At 41.5% G+C, this 24678-nt stretch overlaps 3 protein-coding genes across 11 annotated transcripts in view; 2 read left to right on the top strand and 1 right to left on the bottom strand.

The window, feature by feature from the left end:
* On the top strand, positions 1-9270 carry LOC110978779 (regucalcin-like). Of its 4 annotated transcripts, XM_022234056.2 has the most exons (7): positions 2-501; positions 2089-2253; positions 2899-3084; positions 3849-4064; positions 4549-4680; positions 5414-5568; positions 6863-9270. In XM_022234056.2, exons 2-7 carry the CDS (start codon positions 2097-2099, stop codon positions 6908-6910), a joined length of 894 nt encoding a protein of 297 aa, XP_022089748.2. In that variant the 5' UTR covers positions 2-501; positions 2089-2096; the 3' UTR covers positions 6911-9270. The 4 variants fall into 4 exon arrangements, with proteins under 4 accessions (XP_087004747.1, XP_022089747.2, XP_022089748.2 ...); XM_087148621.1 differs by having other exon boundaries at positions 1-501; positions 2054-2253; positions 5414-9270; XM_022234055.2 differs by having other exon boundaries at positions 1-501; positions 2077-2253; positions 5414-9270.
* On the bottom strand, positions 7153-24338 carry LOC147796230 (protein FAM91A1-like). 4 transcript variants are annotated; one of them, XM_087148613.1, is made up of 22 exons: positions 24049-24338; positions 22913-22997; positions 22208-22417; positions 21681-21748; positions 20908-20937; positions 20115-20231; positions 19443-19533; positions 19156-19218; positions 18768-18874; positions 18205-18356; positions 17405-17633; positions 16629-16652; positions 15718-15804; positions 15071-15156; positions 14431-14559; positions 14036-14123; positions 13587-13697; positions 13151-13264; positions 12545-12620; positions 11816-12263; positions 11165-11234; positions 7153-10413 (listed from the first exon to the last, which is right to left on the bottom strand). In XM_087148613.1, the coding sequence occupies exons 1-22, from the start codon at positions 24118-24120 to the stop codon at positions 10273-10275; spliced, it is 2598 nt and encodes an 865-aa protein (XP_087004739.1). In that variant the 5' UTR covers positions 24121-24338; the 3' UTR covers positions 7153-10272. The 4 variants fall into 4 exon arrangements, with proteins under 4 accessions (XP_087004739.1, XP_087004742.1, XP_087004740.1 ...); XM_087148616.1 differs by lacking the exon at positions 20908-20937; XM_087148614.1 differs by lacking the exon at positions 16629-16652.
* The window catches only part of LOC147796231 (uncharacterized), an 8950-nt gene continuing 8604 nt past the window's right edge, over positions 24333-24678 (top strand). For all 3 annotated transcript variants that reach the window (XM_087148618.1, XM_087148620.1, XM_087148619.1), the window contains exon 1: positions 24333-24533. In XM_087148618.1, coding sequence (XP_087004744.1) covers positions 24428-24533 — 106 coding nt within the window. In that variant the 5' untranslated portion in view covers positions 24333-24427. The remainder of the gene's footprint in view (positions 24534-24678) is intronic.

The raw sequence follows: 24678 nt of genomic DNA on the forward strand, positions 1-24678 counted from the left end.
ACAGCAATGTACAACTTACAAATACAAGTGTGGCCCATTTACTTGCTTTCAGCGCAATCAAAGAAAATGTTCGCACCGTGGTGGTGCCCCAGCCTATGCCAAAAAAGGTACTGACCGTCAAATTAAAACTCAGCATGAACTTCAGGCTGCATGCATGAATAAAGCAAATCCGTCGAGTACATGTATTCCAATCCTACTCTGTGGCCACAAAGTTGAACGAACTATAGGCCCACCGTTATAGTTCCCTCTGTACCTATCAACCGATAGTGAAACTGCGCGGATCGGACATTTTGAACACTATTGACTCTCTGATCACGATACCGACGGATAAGCTTCAGTGACGGCCCTCTCTGAAACCTGAACATTGACTGTCTGATCATGGTCTGATCATGCAGATAGACACGCTGGTGTAACGGACCTCAATCTGATTATTTATACCTCCTGGCTGTGATCACAACCCGAGTGTGAATACTTGGCCTAAAGATCCACAGATCAATCTCGGTAAGTTATAGCATATCTGTACGAATGCGTAAATAAAAAGGCTCGAGCCTTTAATATATCTCGAGTGACCGGGAAAAATTCGAGTCATAGAAGTTACGTACACAAGATCTGCCATTTAATTGTTAGCCTAGATGAAGGCGTTGGGCAATGATTTTGAAAACCGTAGCCGTTAGGCATGGCACGTGCGTGGCGGAAACACTGCACGGAGACTTGCGCAATACCCTTCACCGTAGCAGGTTTGCCTTTGCCGTTATGCTTTGCGAGTGACATCCGATTCCCAGTACGTTGCCCCACTCTCAGCATGCTCACGTGCGTGCCTTGTCCTGGCCGGTCCTCGGCAGCATGCATGATACGGACAGCTGACGCACGCACGTACGAACGTGGGGTTATGTACATGTGCTGTACACGTATACGCACACGTGCCTGCGGTGGTTCGGTTTGTACCGTACTAGGGTGGCAGCTCGTTTGCCGTGGTTTGCGTGCGTACGGCCTGGATCTCTGCCGTGGTTTAACGGCCGCGTAACCCGCCTTGGACAAGACTATTTAATTGTGGGCGATCTTTCTAATATGCAAATTCGGACTGCGGTAGAATATTAAAAAAAAAACCACGCGATTTTTTCACCGGCTGTTTTCAAGTTCCCTGTGACCTTCTCAGGTAACTGGACGCGCTTGGTGAAACCGTATATTTAATTAAAGTATTCGAATAAGATAGCCATAGATCGCCGTCATTTCTTGATGATGATGACATTCATTTTTTTTTAGTGGAGGGGGACTGGGAATTTGTGGGGGCACGTGCCCCCCCCCCGTGGTTACGCCACAGGTCGAGTTCATAGCCGTCGTATCCCCATACAAACACGCATAAGCTAGCATGACTGGCGTGCAACGATGACCCTCTCGCTTACGTCCACGAATTTTGTCTATTTTCTCCTCCATAATGCTTAAATATTACACCCCAGTGATCAACTAAATAGCTGACCATCAATGACATGCAAACCCATGATAGGTGACCATCAATAGCATACAAACCCAAAATAGGGCGGTTCAAGTAAATACCCTTTGAAACAGTGAAACAAAAGTTGCAAATACGGTTATCTGGGACACAGAGGTGCATTTTGAAGGTCTTTAACAAATTGATTGTATCTGCCGTTTAACAGACTATACACTCTCCACTGCCTGTTGTGAATTGTTGGCATTGTACATGTAAGTCGACCGTTCAATAACCAGGTAGTCAGCCTTGCGCATGAGAGAGTAAGCCATGCAGCAAGGTCATCTCAACTTTATCTATTTCGATTTATTTCAGCAGGTGATTAGTGCCTTGGGGGGTATATACATGTGTTTCCACCCAAGCAGCATCCCTTAACCTTACTGCTTTTTTAGTATTCTTCCTGAGAACGAAGGTCCAGAAGATATGGATACAATATCCGTTTTTAGCATGATGCTAAAAAACTGAGTGGTTCATCGAAATCATCGGAATTACCGGCAAACGGCCAAAAAAACCCCCTCATTTTGTGCAACCCTATTTCATTTTGCTGTTGCCGCTAACTACGTACAGAGCACTATTTTCTAAACTTGGAGTCTTTGGTTCAGGACGGAATATGACATCAGTGTCCGTGGTTTTGGAGAGGTGCGGCATCCTACTCGAAGGACCTCACTGGGATGACGACAGCCAGTGCCTGTACTTTATAGATTACATCAATGGAGCCGTTCACCGATGGAATCCGGAGACACAGAACCACGAGACAAGAACAATTGGTATGGTATGATGGTCGATGTGCTTTTGAGGAGTGGTTTATCCTAGTATTAGTTCGGGGGGGGCGAATGGGGATTTTCTTCTAAAAATATCTGTCATAATTTTTGTACGTTTGTTGGTTGGTTTTGGGGAGTTTGTTGTGGGGGACTGGTTTGTGTATTGTTTGAGAAGGACGTGACTTAATTTACGACTTCGCAAAAATATTAATGACTGCTCATAAATAAATTCCCGACGTTGTGAAAACGTTACGACCGGTAGCGAATTATTTATGTCCCTCCAGGGCCACCATAGAGTTCAAACTGAGCCTATCACCAAACCAGTCACAGCTCTTTCCACAGGTCCTTCAGTGCCATACATGTAACACAATTGGTAGCACGATGAGCAAAGAATGTTTTTTATCATGGCTCATTTGAATATAACTGTGACGTCTTAGCTGAAGAGTGGTGGCCTTTGAGAGGTTCAATGGCTTTATGATAGATGAAAGTTGTACTGTGAGGGCCTGTCACAGTGATTCAGTTAAGATAGCGGCGCTCCTGGGGCCTGCCTTTCAGCTAACCTCAGTCAAGGAACACTGAAAATTTATACAGAATCGGCTAAAAGGAGCCAAACCACAGTGGCAGCTGATAGGTGTCATCGATGCTTTCTAGGTGATAGAGTCAGTTCCGTTGTAACAACAAGGACTCCAGGCGTCCTTTGCATCACGACCAAACACCGCTTCGTTTTTCTGGACTGGGAGTCAGGTTTGGTCACGCACATAGCGGAAATCGACCAGGACCGGCCAGAGAACCACCTCAACGACGGGAAGTGTGACTCGAGGGGACGATTTTGGGCAGGTACTGATTTCAAAACAAATGAAGTTTTATTGACATTCACAAATTGATCTTCATGTAATAAAATAAAGTGAAGGGGTTTTTCCCTCAAATAACCTATTTTCTAACTAGTTTAATAAAACCCGGTTACTGTAGCATTCGAGCGTTTCCACTTAGTATGTAATTACAGTACAAGTGGGAGCACGTTATTGCAAGCAGCACATGGGATCCAAAAGATGGGCAGATGGTGAGCAGATGTTTTTTAAAAAGTAGAGGTCTCGACCATGGGTTTCGTCAGGATTTTTCCAGTGGCGGCGCCAGACCTCGGTGGCTGTGGGTGCCAATGTGGGGCAGGGCAGATCACGTGGGTGCAAATGATCCTTCATTCTACCTGGATTACGATACGGAGTTGTAAAACGAGAAGGCTAATCGCCCTGTCGTAATAATTATGTGACACAATTTTGTGGGTGCAAACGTGGGTGCAAGCGGCTTTCCAGTGGGTGCATTTGCACCCACATGACACCACGTACACTGATTCGGTCCTTGATAAGGACAAGAGTTGGCCATCATCCACAGGAAATAAGTGACAAACCCAACCCCTTTTCCCGACCCCTTGCTCCGGGAGGGGGTATTAAAGCACCCCTTGCTCATCCCCACCCCTCGACGCCTAAGGTAACCCACTAGGCCTAAGGACGGTGTCTGCAAAATTGAAAGCACTGTGAGTGTGGTTTTACATACTGGGGGTGGAGAAAGGTTTCAATTTTTGCCATTCAATATTTTCTTGGCAGGGACAGTCGGGCCTCTGGAAACGCCCACGAAAGTCAAGCCCAAACAGGGCTCCCTCTTCCGTCTCGACGGAGACGGGTCTGTGAGCAAACATGTCGATGGTGTGGACATCTCTAACGGGATGTGTTGGAGCCATGATTACAGGACGATGTATTACATCGACTCTCTGTCGAGCAGAGTGGATGCTTTCGACTACTGCTTGGAAACAGGAGGGTTAAGTAAGGATCGTGACGGTCTTAAATTTTTAATATTCGTTTTGAAAAAGATCCTTTTTACCTTGGGGTTATTCATTTTTTATGATCACTTTCACAAGCACGGAAACCCGTGCAGTGGGAGTGGAGGTTAATTTGTAGCCACGTAGAGCAATTCTTAAATAATGAAATAATGGTGATAACAGATCCATCACAGAAGTTCTTTTATCTGTTTAATTGTACACTCTTGGAGGAGGAAAAAGGAAAAGAAGAAATGCATGCATGTCCCCTAAACTAGACTTTTAATTGAGTTTAATCATCTCATTAATGTGCCTTATCAACTTATAATAATAACAGTTGTATTTTTTAAATATTTAACCATAAAAGGCGCAGGTAGTTTTGGGTAGCACCAGCTAAATAGGTTAAGAAGTTAATATGGTTTTCTTAAGATTTTGAATGTCCACAATTTTTAAACTTGCTCATTTCTTATCTAATTTGACCAATATTTCAGGCAATCGGCGACCTGCCGTTGAGATCCCGAATCAGGAAGGCTTTCCTGATGGAATGACAATGGACACGGAGGGCATGCTGTGGGTTGCTTGCTTCGACGGGTCAAAAGTCAATCGTTACAACCCACAAACAGGTACACTACCTTGAGAAACAGCATGAAGTAGTCTTGGAATTGAGCCACTGTTTGAGGAGTTCAACAGCGCTTGCTCAAAACAAAGAGCCCCATAGTTCACTCGAAAAACGTAAATAATCCACACGCGATCGAGGTTGGTCCTATCCGTACGCCGACTCATAGGCAATCGAGGTTGGCCGTCATACACACTAAACATGTGAAATTATCTGGCGTGACGTAATGTGCATTATTCTCGAAAGGCCTCCCTTGTTGAAATACCAAACTAGCATCTTCATGCAGAAACGTGATTCGCACAGCGCAAATGAGTACAGTTTTTAAACTGGATATTGAGGAACCCTAGAAAACCTACCAAACCAATAATTCAGTGAAGCAAGTCCTACCGTCAAGCTGTAAGACAATATCCATGTTGCTTGGAGGCATTTTTGGTCCTGTGAAATATTTCATTTCACCTGTTGACAGAGCCTACGTCAATACTGATTTGTCTGAATGTGACTTACCTGATATGTCAGGCATGCTTTAGGCCTAAATGTCGAAATGGTGAAAGACAATTTCCTTATTTGTAGGGTTTCTTTTGCTTTCTCGTGATTTATGACACTACGGGGCTGTCTGGGCAAAATATCTTTATTTTTACCTGAAGTTTTATTTTGACATGTAAAATGTCATCAAACACGTAAAAACATCCTTTGATGATTGGATTTAATTGATCAATTATTTTTTTATTAATTTGTTCCAGGTGAAAAGTTGCAGACTGTCCGTTTCCCCTGTTCGTATGTGACTTCATGCTGTTTTGGAGGGAAGAACTTAGATACTCTCTACGTAACAACTTCTAATGACGGCCTCGGCGACCAGAAACTACGAGAGGAGCCATTGGCTGGCTCCTTGTTCAAGGTAACGGGTTTAGGGGTCAAAGGTTTGCCTGCTAACAAATATGCTGGCTTGGGAAAGTAATTTAGCACCGTGGGCACGGCGCTATGCATGGGTCTTTGCGACGCGTGCGTACTGCGGCCCGTGTGCTTGTTCCACTCCTTTAAAGGGGTGATAAAATTATAATAAAAGAACTATCTCGTTTAAACTACAACACTGAAATTGCGAAACATTCGAGAAAAAGGACAATAAAATTTGTCCCCGTGTACATTTTAATGGGCCGCTGAAGTTTTTGTGGCCAAGGAAAGCCAGTTTGTGCATGTGTACATCATCATAGATATTTTTTTATTGACTAAGGTCCGTGGTCGGTTCCCCGACCCAAGGATTTATGATAAAATCGTCTGTTATGTATTATCTACGGTAAAAATCCATGATGGTCAGGGGTCACCAGGGAAGCAATTGTCTGGGTCGTGGACGCCATCCAACACATTACACGTCCGTAATATGTAATTCAGGTGTTATTATAATATATTATAATGTGTTACCAGCATGCTTCTAAGGGTGGCATTTTGCTTTACAGTTTTAAAAAAACTGGTTTATCAAACCGGATCCGGTTTTTACATTTATTTGATGGTAACGTTATTATTTAGTTTTTTCATTAATTTCTCTGCAATCTCATTACATTTAGCACGTCGTGTGCCCACTGGGACATTGGTTAGCTCCTTGTTCAAGATTATCCCTGAGGTCAGGTGTCAGAGGTTGGCCTGCTAACAAAATCTGCTGGCTTAGTGAAGCAGGCCTACTTTTGCATGTATCACGGGGCACTAAAAAAATACATCAGTTATGAGTACAGATTTGTACATGGCCCAACTATATAAAATGAGCTGGAAATGTGACCAGTTTCGCTGGGTTCAAGACATTTCAAAGAAACTTGTACAGTGTGAATAATAGGAACCCTTTGGTTCTATGAACTGTTTCAGTGTTATGGTAAAAAAAAAAACAAGTAAGTTAAGTACCAAGTTTGTGCTTGAGTGAATGTTTTTCAACTTAAACTCGACAGGTTTTACAAATTGACGAGTTGATCCATACAGGAGCATGCATGTTTATACGGTGACTGGATATTTACTCGAATCAAGTCCACGTGTAACGAATGAAGTTTCATGCGATATGGAAAAAACGTTCAAGGCAATGCCAGGAAGCCGTGGACAAGCTTCGCTTGAACAATTTTATTCTCAGCTGTAAGCTGAGAATAAAATAGCTGTCGCTGTTGCATAAAATAGCTGCTGTAAGCTGTCGCAAATTTCTTTTTCGCCTGTAGGCCCTACATATTAGATATAATGTCTGCCGAGACTCAACTGAAGTTTGAAATCTGCTGGCGGGAATACCACATTGGCTGGGTTATTTGGCTTAAACAGTCGTCAGAGCAACATAATACGGTATACATGTGGCCTTGTGAGTTACTCCGGGGAAAAAGAGCGTTGTGAATATCTTCAGAGCAGGTGCGCTGTGTACCGATTTGGGCTTGCATGACATGTATTCTAACATGAAATTATATTCCAAAATTTTCAGACAGATACCCAAACAAATCAATATTCATAAAAAATGCCATCATTTACATTAATCAGTTTTATTATTGCAAAGTGCGCTGTACTCTCAAAAACTGCGTTCATAAATAAACATAACTTGTAATATTCAACATGTAATATTCAACACGTTATTCTACAACGAAAAAAAACAGGCAAAGATTTTCAACGTCATTTTGAGCATTTTTAAAGTTTTCCGGTTGTCACAGCGTACATGTACCTCTTCGGACAGATCTGAAGAAAAACTTGTCCGCTGAGGACTGTGAAAATGATGATTACTCTCTGTTAAGTGATGCATTCAACTGATATTTTTTCTCATCCCCAGGGGACAGTATAATAAACATTCAATTTGAAATATTTTTTTATACATATACCTTGGGGATAACTTGAAGGATACCTGGTCAGAAATTAACAATTGATGATTTAAACAGTTGAATTTGAATTTCTAGTTATTTCTCATAAAAATACAAACAAAAAATATCAGCTAGGAGTTGACTAAATACCGTAAACTTAAACATATGTAACATCAGACTGTGCCACACAAGTTTGGGTGTATGAAAAAATGGTTTCGGTTTGTGGCTCCTTATCAGAGGGTGTGATAAATAATGTCACCGATAAGCCCCTCTCGTAATGTCTACTATCGGTAAGGGTGGCCAAGTTTGGCAGATATATTACCCTTGGTTGATGTCCTGGTTTTGCCTCAAACATACATGTACATCCAAATACACGATGTACTGCAGAAAGGCGAGTGTGTGCATACTTACAATACACAGTGTGCCAAAATGGGTCCTTTTCCGAATATCTGGACTGTTTTTGCATAATTCTTTTGAGGTATACCTGAATGCTTCCATTTGTCCACATTTGACATGGTAGAATCAGTGTTGTTGTGACCTCTTCAGACCTAGGACCATTACAAGGTCTTTAGTCTAACTTGAAATGAATGGCAACAAAAACATTCTTTTGTCACTGTTCATACTGTTCTATGACTGGTCGTGTGACTGGTCTTGGGACTGGTATTATGACTGGTCTTGTGACTATATTGTGACTGGTCTTATGACTGATCTTGTGACTGGTCTGGGGACTGGTATTATGACTGGTCTTGTGACTGGTCTTGCATCTGGTTTTGTGACTGGCCTTGTGACTGGCCTTGTGAAAGGTCTGATGACTGGTGTTGTGACTGGTCTTGTGACTGGTCTTCTAATGGTCTCATTTAAAACACCAGTCTGAAGTACATTTGTCAACACAGCTCTATACACCTTTCTTCCTGTGATGTCACAATCATGCTGGACTACTTTGTGTTATGATGGTAATGAAATAATCTACTTATTCAAGATAAACTAGTCAAGCATGCAGCGTTCGCAAATGCGCTTGCACGTGGTTGAAGCTGCCCGTAGGAATATATGCAATCACCGTGGCCAAGAAGGTCCACACGTGGTGACATTTAGAGCAACCCAGCCATGTGGGGTTAAAAGGTCTATAGGAAAATGATCAAAAACACAGATGTTTAAATGACTTGTCAACATATTTACCCTTGTGATTTTTTGTGTTCTGTTTTTCTAAATTTTGGGTTTCTTCATGCATGCAATTTAATTTTTAATTCAACAAAAATACTTTGTATAATTCTCTTTCTAAAAAATAACTAAAGTAATTAGCAATTGGCTATTTTTGTGACGTTACGATTTGCATTTTGGAGTGGCATTTGTCATTTAAGTCGACTAATTGTGAATTATGCTCCAATTATGTGTAAATCAAATAAAATATATAATTTAGCATATTTACAAAAAACTATTGTTACATATGGGTTTTTTAATATTTGGAAATGGAAGGTTGCCAGAACCCAACCAGCCAATTGAGAATTGAATCAAAGGTTCAAAACAAAATTCTATACTCTTGCAAAGAACTGTTTGAACTATTTTTAAGTGCCCCCTAAATAATTTTCACCCTACGAATTCAGCTCCTAGTCCATTTGTTTTTCATTTTTAATGGGAATGGTCAATCATTAATCCGAAAAAAGGGCTGTGAAATCTCATGCATTAAGTTTGAGAATCATACATCTCAGGTTATTCAATGCTCTCACTGCAAAGATGGAATTCCTCATGCAAAACAAATGAAGGAAATAAAAAACATTCAGCTTAACCCTTCATTAGCCAAATTGTATACATGTATTCCATATTTTGTAAGCTACAAACCCCAAAACCACTAGGCCACATGCCTGGTCATAGGGTCGGGCAGTTCAAATCCAGCTGGTGGCATCATGTTGTGATATTGGTCAAGTCACTTTACCCAGGTGCCAATGGGTACCCGTGACGGTAGAAACGGTTAGGGTTTTGCGCCTGATATGGCAGCATCAACTAGTATACTCCGCAGGGAGCTGAGATGGTCTCAGGAATGTTCAGATGATGTGAGCCCAATGTGTTGCGATAATGATAATAAAATTATACTCTCCCCTTTGAATTGCAGACATTGTTTACTGTGCGCCTTACAAATGCTTGGATATTATTATTATTCGAAATTCTAATAAGAAACGAACAACTGGATTGGCTTTTGTTGAAGTGCCAGTGACGTCAAACACATTTTGTGTGATGTCTACATCCACAGCAGGCATGTAGAGCTCCAACTGTCTATTCAAATCTTACTCGGCATTTGGAAGCCCTGCAAAGAGTCGGTCCTCCTTGTTTCACGTGCACAGGGAGTGACTACAGAATGTACAAAACACTGGAGAACCGTTTCACAGAGACTGTCACGTTGATCCTCTCCAAGAGTTGCCAAGAAAGAAGATGGAAGATTTTACTTTTGAATGCCATCTCTCAAGAAGGCGTATACTGTACCATCCTAGAACTTGCAGCATGCTACGTAAAGTTATAGACACAAAATTGGGTCAATTGTTGGACAGACAGCTGTCAAAATGTACCGCCAGTTTTGACCAACAGAAAATAACAGTTTAAAATTTGATTCCTTCATGCGCTATGGCTGGATTCTGGTCAAAGGGTGTTCATTTTCGGAACTAAATTTTCCTTGAGTTCATTTTTTTCCAATAAACTTACAGCGCCTGTCTTAATACTTTATCCGACCCCATAGGGTTGGTATTTAGGGCTATGTATAACCTTGGGATGGAGTACGGTGGTCGTAAAGGGAAAATTAAAACTCAGCTGGCGTTCCAGACTTGGAGCTTGTTGTTGATGAATGCTAAGTTCCTGGTGGGGTAGGGCAGGGAAGGGGCGGAGACTGCGGACGGGGAGGATGGGAGGGAAGCTTCCGGCGGGAGGTCTGGTACCACGGGCATGTCCTGTTGGCAACAGATACAACAGTCAGAGGATTAACAAGTTGATAACTGTGGCTGGTTCTGGTTTGAGTGAGTAAAACTGCATTTGAAATGGTATCTAATGGCTATGTCTTTATCATAATTTGGCATTGATTCATTATCTGTACATTATAAATTGATCGTTTTTATTTATGAATGATTAGTTTATGTCCCTAAAGCAAATACCGCGAGGCACTCATCCAGTGTCTTCCCATGTACTGTCTCGCTTTGTAACTCCTTACCTGCATCCTGTTTCCCTGCTTCTTATAACCTGTCTCAGGTCAAGTTTTCTTCCTTCAAAAAGTCTTATGCTCTACGTTTTCTTCCTTAGCTTTGCTATTTAGCCCTCTCTCGGAGTGGCCTCTTGGGGCTTTGTGTCAGGCGACGTCCATAAAAAAATCATTAGTATTACTATGGTGCAGAGCCATAGCCATAGACAACAATAATCATTTTGGACACGGCTAACATGAAACCCTCAAGCCTCTCTTTTCACAACATCCAATTAAACAGAATCTTCAAACAACACATCAGAATTGAACAACTAAAATTTCTTCTCCTTTAAGTTCTTGTCTAAGTTTTAGTTCCTAGTTGGTATGGTGTCATTTCAGTTCAAAATAGCAAAGCACTGTGTACTACACAATAGAAAAACAAAGTTTTTCCCGATTATATCCGTGATTTTCTCACAGTAACATCTCCCAAAGATCAGATTTCACTAGACATCGGATTAAGTGCCTACCTGTTGCTCAGCGATGAAGTTCAGCAGATACAGAGACAACTTTCGACTGCTGTGCAGCAGCTGTGAAAGGCTAGGAGTAAAACATGAGATGGGAGAGGAAATTCGCAAAAGAACAAAATCAGCATCACGATCATAAATTTCGTCCAAAATATCTGCGTCCTCTATAAACTATTGTTAATAAGGGTTAAAAAAGAGTGTATGGGATAATTTTAAGTGTAATGAAGATTTGGGTACTGTTTTTGACTCTCTGAAAAAACTGAGGTGCATGGTATATGTGGTCTTAGCTTTCATCCACTGTCATGTTTTTGGTGGATGGGTGAACTTATTAACCCCTTTCAACTTTTTGGAGGTGAAACCAAAAATACATAAAAGGGTCATTCCATGAGTTGGGGCACAATTTGTGATGGTGTCAATTGTTAGATGGGTTCCGTAGAAATGAACAGCCATTTCCCTGCCTGTGGATTCCAAAATTGACATCGTTATACATCTTACAAGGCTGAATACAGAGGTGTGTGTTATTTTGACAGAATGAATGACCAACTCTATAGGTCATGACAGGTGGTAAAAGTTACCCATGTAACAAGGACACTGTTACAAATTGTGCCCCAACCTCATGGAATGACCCAAAACCATTTGTGAAAAGTCCCTCACCTTTCTCTCTGGCAGAGTCCGAACTTGGCAACTTTTGCACACACCATCCTGTTGATTTCGTCCCCAAACAGGGGGATACCAAAACAGACTCCCAAAAGTGACCAATCAGCATCCTTGAACTTATTGCCATGGCAATTGGCACTCCCATCATGCATCGGGGAGCTGACCGGCAGCGTCAGCGATTGTTTCGCGACTTGCGCGACTGCTAGGTTTGAGTCTGTCAAGTCTCTGCTCTGTTCTGCCGTGGCGGCTGTTGTTCTTCCCTCTGGAAGGGGTTCCGTCACCCCGTCTGTTGTAGGGTGTGACGTGGGGTGTCCCTTGGGTATTCTGTCCTGGGGTTTGCCTGAGTTGAGGAGGGTGATGTAGCCACAGGTGTGCCTGAGATCCAGGATTTTGGCAAGAGCAGAGACGGCAGGATGGCGCTCCATCCAAGCTAAGGTGGAGCCACCTGCAAAATTGAAATCAATGAACCACTCAAAAAATCCACCGTTTCAAATCTACCAGGTTTTGAAGGATTTTGAAAGGAGTGTCCATTCACTATTACAATTCATGGAACTTGGTGCTTGAAAGTGCAGAGAATACGCCATTTTTTCCTGCATAGTGTGGGATTTTGCAAAATTGAAGGAGGTTGATCCCAGCCACTGTTACTTTTGCATGGGGCAAAAGAGATTAAGTCTGAACTTTACGAAATCAAAATGGATTAGAGTAAAATTCAATTTATCTCCTGACCTTTGTCTTTGTCTTGGTCTTCGGATAGAGGGAAGGGTATGTGGAATGTTCTACCGTCCGTTACCCAGCCGTGGCCCTTGAAATCGAAAGATAATATTAAAGATAATATCAAAAGATATCACTGAATCTATAATACGTCCAGATCACAAGTCAATAGGACTGATGACGGCTTAACAATGGCAAAGGAAATTCTTTTGTCACGATTAATTTGAAAAGCCTGCAACTCAAAACTGGATGACTTATGTGGAATGGAACTAGACTCTTTATGTGGAGCTAAAGATAATTCTTTTTTAAGAAAAACTCTTCAGGCATTTAGGATGCAAGTCATTCCAACAGAGTCAGCAGAGAAGTCCGGGAAGGTGGGGGAGGGGCCACATGCTCCCCCCCCTCAGAATAAGCCATATTTCTCCAGCTTGTTCAGACAACCAGTTGTGAGCGAGTACATTTTTGACTGTTCGTTTTACCCCTGAACTCTACATGACCTGTGTCAGAAGACCTCCATATCTGACATAAAAACCTTCAGCACAAGTTATGGATGATGACAAAATGAGCAAAGTGAATCACGGTGAGTTTTAAAAAAATAATGGAAGGAGTTAATACACTAACCTGTATCAGGACGGCCGAGTGAGCGAGGGCGTCGTTGATTGTTAGTAGGGCATTGGATGTGGCTACCAATCCGGGGTCGTGACCCCAGGTCGTAATTAGCAGCCTGTCGTATTCCTAAAGAAAACAAACGAACACAAAAATGTGCATACTAAATCCTACAAAATGAATCTTGAGGCCATATAGGAAAGAGCCGACTGAGCTCTATTTTCCTGTACCACTCGGTTCACCATCCTCGTACAAACCAGCATCATGTGGGAGAAAATTTCGAGGGTTCGTACTAATTTACGCAGGCCTTGCACTCGAAGGACTTAATACCCATTTCGCTATTTTGAGTGCAAAAAAGTTGAAATTTCTGTCTAACTGGGGCAAATTTTGGCATGATTTTGAAGATGGTTGTTTCAGTTTTGAAGATGTGGCTGTGATCTGTATTTCTGACCTGGAACATATCAGGCAGGTAGCGTAACCTTGTTCCCTTGACGAGGAGCAACGTTGGCGGGCCGTTTTTGACCAGATGGTAGATGTACAGCTTGAACCAGACTGAGTTCACCTGTTTACAGGACCACAAGATGAAAAATGAGCTCTGCCACTGCTAAATGTATACAATTCAGTGACTTTAACAATTTTTACATTAGTAACACTCTCTGCGTGTCTAGAAAATGCCCAATAACATGACACATGTGAATTGACACTAAATTTAAAATTTCACAAAAAATTATCTCAGAAATAATATGGGGGTAAGAATGAAGTTCCTTGAAGTTTGATGACCGTTTCTCGGCGACTGGCCCATCACAACTACAAGTCCTGTTTGGCAAAGACGGAGCACTTTTGTACACACGTACCGACATGGTGCAACTTTTAAAAAAAAAACCAAGGTTAAATCTTTGCCTCTGGTATTGCTGGCCCGATGTGCTGTGGGACACAACTGCTGACGGGCCGGATCTCATTGCTCAGCGGCGCCATGGAGACCAATAACCTGGAAAATATAGTTTTTATGACATCATCAGGGCAAAAATATTAGTTTCCTGGGAAATTAACTTGCAGAAATTTCTCTTTTGGCTTCCGAAAATCAGTTGTTCCTACAATCAGTTAATTTTCGATCAGAAAAACCCTTCAAAACTGACCTGTAAAAAGAGTCAAATTAGAACTTTCTATTCATAAGTGATAAAACAAATCTGCTGCTTCCGCGCGTTGCAGCCATTGTATCCTCTCCATTTGTTACCACTGAGGGCAGGCTTGCGCGCAAGCTGCAGACAGACCCAGCGGTCTCACTCAGCACTCACTCGTAGTTCTTTTGCAGGACTCGGGAGCAGGTGGCCGGGTCCAGACCCAGCAGGCTCTCGCACCGTAGCAGGTCGATGCCCAGACCGCTGCCGTACCGCTCCAAATCTGGACTGATGTTCTTGTTATACCTGGAGGAAGAAAGTGAGAGAAAGCTACTGAGATGGGCCCATTCCAAGCTGATGTGGCCTGTCAGACCAGTGCTGATCTCTGGTTTCCTGGGCTGAGGATGTTTCTATCCTCTCTTGATGGGATGCCAGTCCATTTATACTCCTATAGATGTTGGCAGGTGGAGAGAGGCAAGTTGGGATAAAGTGGCTTGCTTAAGGTCACAACCTATGACCTATGGCTGGATTGAACCCCTAATCATGAATTATGAAAGTCAACCAGTAGGCCGCATTCCACTAAGGTTGCATTCAGGAGCCATGAATTAACCTCAACTCCCTGAGCATTCTTGAAAGGAATTTTCCTGAATCCTGCAAAATCCTCCACTGCATAGGAAACCAATGGCAGATCAAGCATCAAGCCCTACATAAGGTAACAGTAGCTGGGCTCTACCTTCCTTGATCCTACACAATCCTTTAAAAACTTCCCGATGGATTTTGAAGAACCAGGATTTCTACAAATTGAGGAACATCTCACCTAAGGAATGTGATTGTGTTCTTGAGGGTGACGGCGTGCTCAAAGTACCTCTGTGCTTCGCCCTCTGCAACACTATTGATAGGCACCTATAAGACGAAGAAATCAAGAAAATGACCAATTTTTCTTCAAGCATGGAAAACAAATTAGACTGGGATAGCAGCTGCTGGAGCCCCCGAATCACTTATCATAACCAAAACACCAATTTCAATTTTGTCTTTGTAGAAATCCTCATGTCAAAAGACTGTGTTTTTTACAGTCAAAATCCATATTTTCATTTTTCAAGCATGGACCTGTTTTGTTTTTCTCTGAACCAGCAACCCCCCCTAATATTCATCATTACAATATGAAAATGTCTGGTCTTTTTAATAAGTAAGTTGTTGGAGCTAGTGAGAAAACACTTGATACTGGTAGGTTTCATGGCATAGCAGAAGCAGCCGAAACAAAGCCGTTCAGTGTGAATTTATGGAAAAGGTGAACTTGGCTGAATATCTGTCCGATAATTTACCATTTCATGGAGAATGTGGGTTCCAAAACAATTACACATCTAGGCTCAAGCTAAAGTAAATTTCACTCATTGTGAGGTACTTTTGGGAAACTCCACAGAGCATCCACGATGAGTCCCTAACTCAAAAACACTCAGCACTCACTCTGTCTAACTCCATCAGGAAACTCTCCAAAGACTCATCCGAGAGTTTGCCCACCTCGAACATCGTCACAGCATGACTCTTCAAACCCTACAGTCAAACAATTAAACATAACTCAACGCACAACTGTGCTAACCATGAGCAGAGATTATGGAATTTCAGTGCATAAATCTTTCACAGCAATGGAACAAAGGAAGCACTGTGAAATGTCACCATAATTTTTTCTCAATTCATGAGCATGATCAGGAATGCAAAGAGGAAGGAAATTGGCTCATTCCCGAAATGATTATTCCAAGTATCTACGCCACGGTTACTACTCGAAGATTTTCATCCCCACATGCAATAAATTTTTATTTATTAAATCCTCAATCTCCCAGATTTTGAAGCAGTCATGAAAATTCCTCCAATAACGGTTGATTATCAACCACCATCCATTTTGTGCAGTGCCGCTCTGTGGTCACAGTGCTATGGAGTGCAGAATCTGTCAATAATACCCCAAGTGCAGTTTTGAAAATACACGTAGTAATGAAGGAGCCACAGTCAAACCATGTGTACCAGACTGCGTACATGTGTACCAACACAAGGTACGGTAGGCTACGCTCAACTATTTTTTTGCCGTTACTTTGCTAATTTTTTTCGAATATAAAGCATGTATTCCTAAGCACCTACACTTTTCTGCTAACAACCTAGCAATTTTGAGGGAACTCAAAGGCGCATTCTTTGTGCTTAAACTTTTGATGGCATCAGGTTTATGTTAGAGAAAGAGAAGATGAACAAATGAATTGCGACAGAGCAGAGGGGCAAATCAAGAATGATTCTCGGTCTTGGGGGGAAAAAAACCACCCATGTACCAAGACAGAGGCCATCACCAAAGCCCGAGTATTCTCTACATGCGCAATCCCTGATTTACATACCGTAAAAAGATTAACGTCCAGGGACTGTATGGTGTAAATAAATCAAAAGAAAATAATCAACAGACAGACACACAATGATGCCTAAACAAACAGACACTGAACCAAGATGCAAACTTTAGGAAGCACAATTTCAAAAGCAAATTTCAGAGAACATAAAATCACATAAAATCTAATTAATGAAAAGACCACATCCGCCAACAAATTCGACAGTTCACCATATTCAGGAAAGCAAACACAATGTTAGTAATGCAATTTTTTAAGTAGGGAACTTAACCCTAACAGCCCTGAATTCTCCAATTTTAATATGACTTTGCACACACCCTAGGGTTAAAATATACGTGTATGCTGCTTTATTTGAAACAATTCAAAAGGTGTATATTTTTTCGTGTTCCATACACACACTCTTGTTTGCTGAACTAGAAGAATGGGACATACCTGCACCTTAACCTTAAGGTTTAAGAACGTGGGTGAAAAAAGTTCATGATTGGCGTAAATGTGAAACCAAATGCCAAATTGTCACCTCAGATCAAATATTTCTGCTGCAAATTTGGAAAAGTGGAACACATTCAAACTGAATTCAAAGTGAATTTTGATGAAAAAGTTTTTGGTATGTTAAATGCGCTTCGCTTTTATGTTTGCTTGAAGTATGAACCAGCCTATGGCTAGGAGTAAAATGGCTGTCTATGGCAGTCGTTGTAGCCACTACTTAGGGGCTCCCATAGGGGCCAGTGTTACATGCAGCCGTAGCCAGATGACTGGGACGACGATCGGCTCACCGGTGACAAGTTGCCCATCATCAGGAACGCCGTCAGCGTTGAGTCGAAGAGGAACGCGATGCGCTTGCTGTGGCCTGACCCCACGCTGCTGATGATCCCAGATGAAGAGGTCTCCGAGTCCTCGATGCTGGCCGAGTCGGAGATGGCTGTCTGGCTGTCTGTGGGGGAGACCTTGGCCTCTTGGGGGGTGGAGCTCCAGTCAATCAGGAGGAGGTCATCGCTGATGGCCCTACCGAAAAAAAAAGTCAGAAAACCTGGTTGAGGATGTTGAGAAAATTATAGAATACTATGTTAGAGTTTGCAACTTCCAAACTGAGGGTTGGGGGTTCAAATGCAGCAGGTGGTTACATGTTGTGACCTTAGGCAAGTCACTTTACTAATACCAGCATGTGCCTCTTTCCACTTACGAGTAGAAATTAGTAAGGAAAGGGGAAAAGATAGTCATTGGCACCTGAAATAACATCAAATTACTTCATCAAATACAAGGCCAATTGGTATAGGTAAACCAGTTCATTAGATGCAATGAAAATTGACGTAGGTTGGAAAGCAATTGAAGAACATGGAGGAAGGTAGGCTTGCCCCCTTTCTTTACAGTTATTCAGCCCCTCCCCCTGCACAAGCACAGCACATGCACTCCACCCAAAATTCTTCACTTTCATAAAGGTTGATTTTGGACAGCGGCAAGGAGAAGACATTTAGCCCTTCCCCCTTCAAAAGAAAAGGGCAGGGGCCTACATGTACATGTAGAGTACACATTCTTACAAAGTATATTTTCTGGCTCAGTTGAGTGAAAGGCTTACTTTTTGGAAGTGTTTTGTTCTGCGTCCTGCCACGACGGATGCAAGGCCTCGGGGTCTAGTTCTTGACCCTTCCTCCTGGCAAAACCCAAGCGGCAATACATGGAGACAGCGTTCTTGACCAGCTGGAGATCGATCTGGAGAACGTTGGACAGCTGTCAGGAAAAGGACAATCAATCGAATACTGAATGATCTTATGAATGAAAGTCTGAAGGAAAAGAACAAAACTAGGACACAGGTTGAGAGGTTAAAAAGGGATTGATTTTGTCTCGAAAAAAACCATCATTTCGATGAAGTTTTTCATGATGTAATGTAGAAGGAAAACAACACCATAATATCAAAACAACATCTGACCAGGAAAGAAAAACCAGAAAAAAAAAATTTTTTTAAATCGAAACTTTTTTGGCATTCTTGTAAAAGATCCTCAACTACGTGTACATGATTTAAAATTTACAAAGCAACACATTATTTTGGATCGGTAAGTGAATTGGGCCCAGGCCACAAGTTACAGGTAATTGATATTTTGAGGGTAAGGTTATTTTGACAAGGTATGTGCATAGCATTACCTCAGCCACGGTGGTATGCTCGTCTATCGACACAAAGATCTTGTACAAGAGCGTCTCGAAGTAGTCACCTTGAAGGCGATTCATGACAAATCCTTCCAGTGGGGGAACTGGGGACGACAACAACGTTAGGACCATGAAGTTAAAGTGATAAATCAACGTTTGAAATACCATGACATCTTTTTGAAGTAACTAAATTTCTCTTTCTTGAAAAGCGGTTGTTGAATAAACCAAATCGGGAAACTGACTAGCTGGTTACAAAATGATTTTAAAGATGAACAAAACAATTTGACTGGTGTGGAATTTGAAAATGCAATCTTTGAAACACAATAGGAAAACAACGGTTTTTGAAAGAAGCATGCTGTATGCTTCAAATGTTGTGAGAACTTACCAATGATACAGTCGTCATCTTCAATAGGCACATCCATGTAAACAAGGCCTTTTGTGTACAGTTCTAGGAATAAGCAAATATGTGAAAAACTGCTACTTGACAAAATCTGGAGGGAAATGTTGACAAAACTTTCAGGACACCGATACATATTAGTTTATCTTTTATTCCAACTTGTTTGGCTTACAAAAGCAAAAATAAATAAAAAGTCACTGAACAAAATACTTTTGTTAAAAGCAGATATGCGTAAAAATATGAATTTTCTTGATTATTCATTTTTCTGTACTAACTATGTGCAATGTAGTAATCCAAGGTTCCCGCTAGTTGGGCGCCTACATCGATGATCTTATCGATGGTGTTTTTCTCTGAAATGGATACCGCCTGTGAAGAATGGAACAAGAATCGTACAGAACGATTTCCATAGTAATGCACGCACTTTCATGAAATTAATGATCCCGTCATTATCCCAAAAAAGGGAACGTGACCACGTGGTTAGAGGTTGTGACTCCTGATCAGAGGGTCAGGGGTTCAAATCCAGCTGCTGGCGACAGGTTGTGTTCCTAGGCAAGCCACTTTACCGTAACTTGCCTCTCTCCACCAAAGAGAACAAATGGGTACCAGCATTAGCTGGTAGCAACCTGCGATGGACTGGCATCCCATCTGGGGGACGGGGGGATAGACATATTCTTAGTCATTTCATGTCAAGGAAATCGGAGGTAAAACAAGCCTGATGAGCCATATTGAACTGGAACAGACTTTAGGTAGCACAGCACAGCAGAGTTTCAAATATCCAAGGGAAAAACTTATAGGGAGTATTAAACCCTGTTCTGGGAAAGTAATGTGAAGACACAAGATGAAAACCTCAACATTTTCCAACCGACAAACCCAATGAACCATTCACGATAAATCCAAAACAGCGGATCCTGAAGACCCACGTAAGAATCAACGTCTGCTCTGCCTACCTTGATGTCGTCCTCCGTGATGTACCCGGCTTGCACAATCCACCACGGTTCCAGGATGACACTGTCGACCGGCTTGACCGGCAAGAGGTCTTTGATCGGACGGCGACGGAAGAATTTCTTCAAGAAAAAAACAGACACACACACATAAACCCACAAAATTTAGCCAATAAATCTTAATGTTCACATGACTTCATACAAAGCATGCATAACACAAACGTGCCCATACATTCTCGAGACACAACTTCACTGAACATGAACAAGTAGACGGAATGATGCCATAATTTCTAACCAATCTTTATCACAATAGACGTGATAATCTGAAGCCATAAAACAGTTATACATGTAAACTAGTAAAATAATATCCACTCTCTAAACACTCAAAATGAGAAAACCAAAATTTTTGACTGGTCTAATAAACACAAATGACTTACAAAAAAAAACATCCCATTGTTCATCATGAATGGGCAGTGAAGCAGAAACCTGCAATAGCTAGGGGGAAAAAACCCACAGTTTTCCCTCAGCCATTAAACCCAGGAAACTATTGTATCTGCACACTCAGAATTCATGGTGCTTACTATTCAAATGCAGTTTCGTGTTGAAGCTGTATTGACAATCTCTTTCAAAATGCCTTGAGAATAAGTGTCCAACTTCAGTGCCCAATATGGTGAGTAGCGTTGCACATTTGTTTCTACCAAAGCACCATCTACATTGCTTACAGCACAGCATGCAATGTTACACAAGAGTCTGATTTACAGAGAGGCGTGGCAAGGCACATTTAAGAGGGCGGACTTACATTGAAGCTCCCACTTCGACTGAGAGATGGCTGTAAAGCAGTGCAATAGGTATGTTAAGCATAAGAATGAGAACCAACGAAGAAACAGATGCATTCAGACAAGCAGACCGACCAACCGACCAACCAACAGACAAGTGCTGATCCAAGCCAGAGACCTTGCCGAGTAAAAATGAATCACCTAAACTGTTTTGCAAAGCCAAGGCAGAAAACCTGCGTATGCAGGAAACGGCAAGAAAGAGTTAATAAAGAACTAAGTGCTCACGGCTGTAGCAAGGCATGGAAGCTGAACAGCATAACATTTCCTTGGATTAAAAGAACTGCGATATATCCACTCCGAGCAGAGCAAACGAGGGCGTGCTTTTTAAATGTAATTGACAGTCCTTTTGGTACCAACTCACCATGTAGGGGCGCAAGTTTATACGCGTTTGACACAGAGCACGCTGAGTATGCGCAACAAAGTCCAGAGCGTATGGTGTTTGAGTAAACGCAGACCACGTGCAAGAACCTGGTTTTAACCATCTGTCTTCCTTTCGCCGATTGGGGGCGCACTTCAGCTCGGGCGGATCCTCCAATTCAAAAACAGCGCCTTCTCTCACGGGCTGATAAACTTGTAAACCACTGAAGCAGCAGGATTTCAGAATGCATTGCAGAATGAAAGATAACAGACAGTCAGAGACCAAATAGCCAAGATTGCTGGCACAAGGCTTTTGTCACAGCAGGCATCTATCTGAAATTGTGGCAGGGAGGTCAGAAATATTTCAGATATTTCTTACCTTAGATGACCTACACTGATTCATGATATCTATGTACTGGTTGCGCCCGATGCCCAGGAGTCGTAAACCTAAATAAAAGAGAAAAAAGGTCAGGAATTTCAAAGTGTGTTGCCTTTGTCTTCCAATGTTGTATATAAGTCAAAATCAGTTTGGGGAAAGTTATACTGTAACTTTTACAAAACTTGTCATTCTTTATTGCTTAAGTGAGATAACACCATTACGTAAAGTTTTGGGAAACAGCTGCCAATCATGGAAAACCCACCATGAAACATCGGAGGATTTTGCAGGATTGAGGATGGAAAAGCCAGCCACTGCTAATTTAATAGCACAAAGCCTTCGTGCCCTTGAAAGTTCAAACACAAATAAGGCACCAATGGTTTCCTACACAGCGGAGGATTTTGTAGGATTGAGGAAACAATTGTTACTTTAAACGTAGGTTCGATGCCCCTTGGAAGTTGAAAGTGCAGAGAATTTTGTAGGATTGAGGAGGGTTCCGAGCAAAAGAGGAATGTCCTTTATGGACTCACAATCGGCAGCGGTGAAGTTGGGCAAAGAATCATAGCTCTTCTCCCCAGACATAATGCTGTGCATCATCCTCAAGTAATAGGCAAAGGGCGTGTTTCGAAGCCCCTTGACCATGATGTCTGACAGATGGTACGGGTACAGCATCAGGTGATCGGCGCTGTACTTCAGAAGTTCTTCATAGTATTTCTTCTCATCTCGTCGCACAGTGCGCACTGTTGGAACAAATTTGCAACATAGTAATTAATATTATGTATAGTAATACATAAGCTTCGCTTTTTAGTGGGTACCTCCACGGCTTTCCCCCCGCGTCAAATATATTGTTTGAAAATTGAGATCGTGTGTATGCTAAACTGTGGAAATAAATGAACATGAACAAAATACATCAATGCCGTTCAGGAAAAACAAAACCTCAGGGAATCGGTATCTTTTTTGAGAAGGTGGGGTATATGTCAAGCGCACATTTGTTCTGTCACTCAATAATACATGTCCTCATATGTGAGAGCTTAAACGTGGCTGACAGAATTATCTTGTGGATTCGGAATTTGCTTCTTAAGTGATCACGCGAATTTCAGTCATATATTTTAATAATAAAAACAACTTGCAAGATTGCATTTTCTTTTACTTTCAAGAGAAGTTTAAATCTAGAATTCCAATTTAACTTTCACTTTCAAAGGAAACTTTTCAGATATTTAAAGGAATTCACCTACCAAGGTTGCCTTTATACCGCAGCTGGTTCTTGACGCTAAAATTAACGACCAGCTTTTCATACTCTTTCTGTGATTGTCCCAATATCTGCCACAAAAGGGTGAAATTTCATAGAAACAAAATTACACTCTTATATTTTTCATTTTTCCAAAGCCAAAAAGGATAGGATGAACCGTTTGCTATTCATTTAACGACAACCTGCGACACTAAACTTCAACCAGAACAACACATAATAGATTAAATACAATTCCCTTGCCCTCAGTTTTGAGGTGGCACATGTATTTTACATCATCAAAAAGGAGACTTTTTATGAATTTTTCATCAGTGAAAACAAGCAGTGAATATTGTTAGACTTTAAGGCAAACTTTCCTCCTCATTGTTTTTCTGATTCCACTAATATCTTGTAAATCAACTTAATTGACTAAACTATGTGGTACATTTAGAGATTGTAATGGCAATTGTTTGGGAAAATAAGCACATAGGCCTAAGTGATTATTTCAGCTGCAGTTTTTAGAAACAGAAAAGCATAAGACATGAATAAATGTACGTTATCACTCATCATGCATTCAGTTACTACTTACTTAATATCTAACATTAGGAATAACATTAAAGTTTAATTTAAACACTGATGAAAAGAGAAAGAGAAAAGAATTCCATATACATGTACAAACAACACCAATTTTTCCTTAAAATATTATAGGCCTAGCAGCCCTCAGAAAGAGATAACATGTCCCAAAAAGTGAAATTTAGCAAGGAAAATTCCAAAGCATTTACTTAGAAAACTCTAAGAAACAAGTTTCCTAGGTTTGTGCGCAGGGGCATAAAGTGTTGTCCATAATATTATATGGAACTCATTCTGGGAAAAATACATGTAGCTTGACGTAAGGCTAAATAAAAATCTCAACGCCCATGACGTATACGTGTATGATTGCATGATGACAAAATGACTTTGAGAAAATCTTCATAATTCTGCACAATTGTTTGACATAACACACACCTATGTGTAAGTTGTAACAAGATGACGTCTAGCTACATCATGTACATAGTGTTGCGGACGATTCTTTCTGCCATGTCTGCATGAAAAATGTCAAAAACGCAAAAATGGCTGACGAAACCAAATTTTTCGAAATGCAATTACCTGCTTGACGTTTGCTGGTAACTTTGACCACGGGTAATTATTCCTGATGTGGAATTCCACCTCCGCATTCATGTTGTGGAGGGAATGCTGTTGGCTGAACAGCCAAATTTGACGAGAAAATCCACACCTTCTGTCTCGCCAAGAAATCAACCACGAATCTACTTATTGATTTCTGCTTCGGATAGATTTTATGCCGTTGTCAATTCGCGCACAGGCGCGGTGCAGGTGGAGCATGAATTGAGATCCGAAAAATGTTCATGTCAAAGGTCACGCAGTAATAACAGTCTCCGACTGCGCACACATGACATATGATGAGTGAACGGTAACTCAAGAATTTTTCAACTAGGGGCCTGTCTGCTTTATTCTTTCAAAATTGGAAATGGACGATGACTTTGTTTGCATAACGTGCAAACAGCTAGCCCTACCAGATGGGGAAACACTTGACGGAAAAATTCATATTATTGTCGAAGACGGCAAGATCGCAGGTGAGAACTTAACCCAGTGTACGCCAGCGCAACGCAGTGGTTACGTGTTAGGGCGCTCCCTTGCGTTTTCAAGTCTTTACCTTCACTTGTCACTTTGTTGTCACTTATTGTCACTTATCGTTTTCCAAAATTCTTACTTCTTGTA

This window comes from Acanthaster planci, linkage group LG18 (genome assembly GCF_054643075.1).
Source record: "Acanthaster planci isolate LZ-2023a linkage group LG18, COTS_SCS, whole genome shotgun sequence".
Classification (NCBI taxonomy): Eukaryota; Metazoa; Echinodermata; class Asteroidea; order Valvatida; family Acanthasteridae; genus Acanthaster; species Acanthaster planci.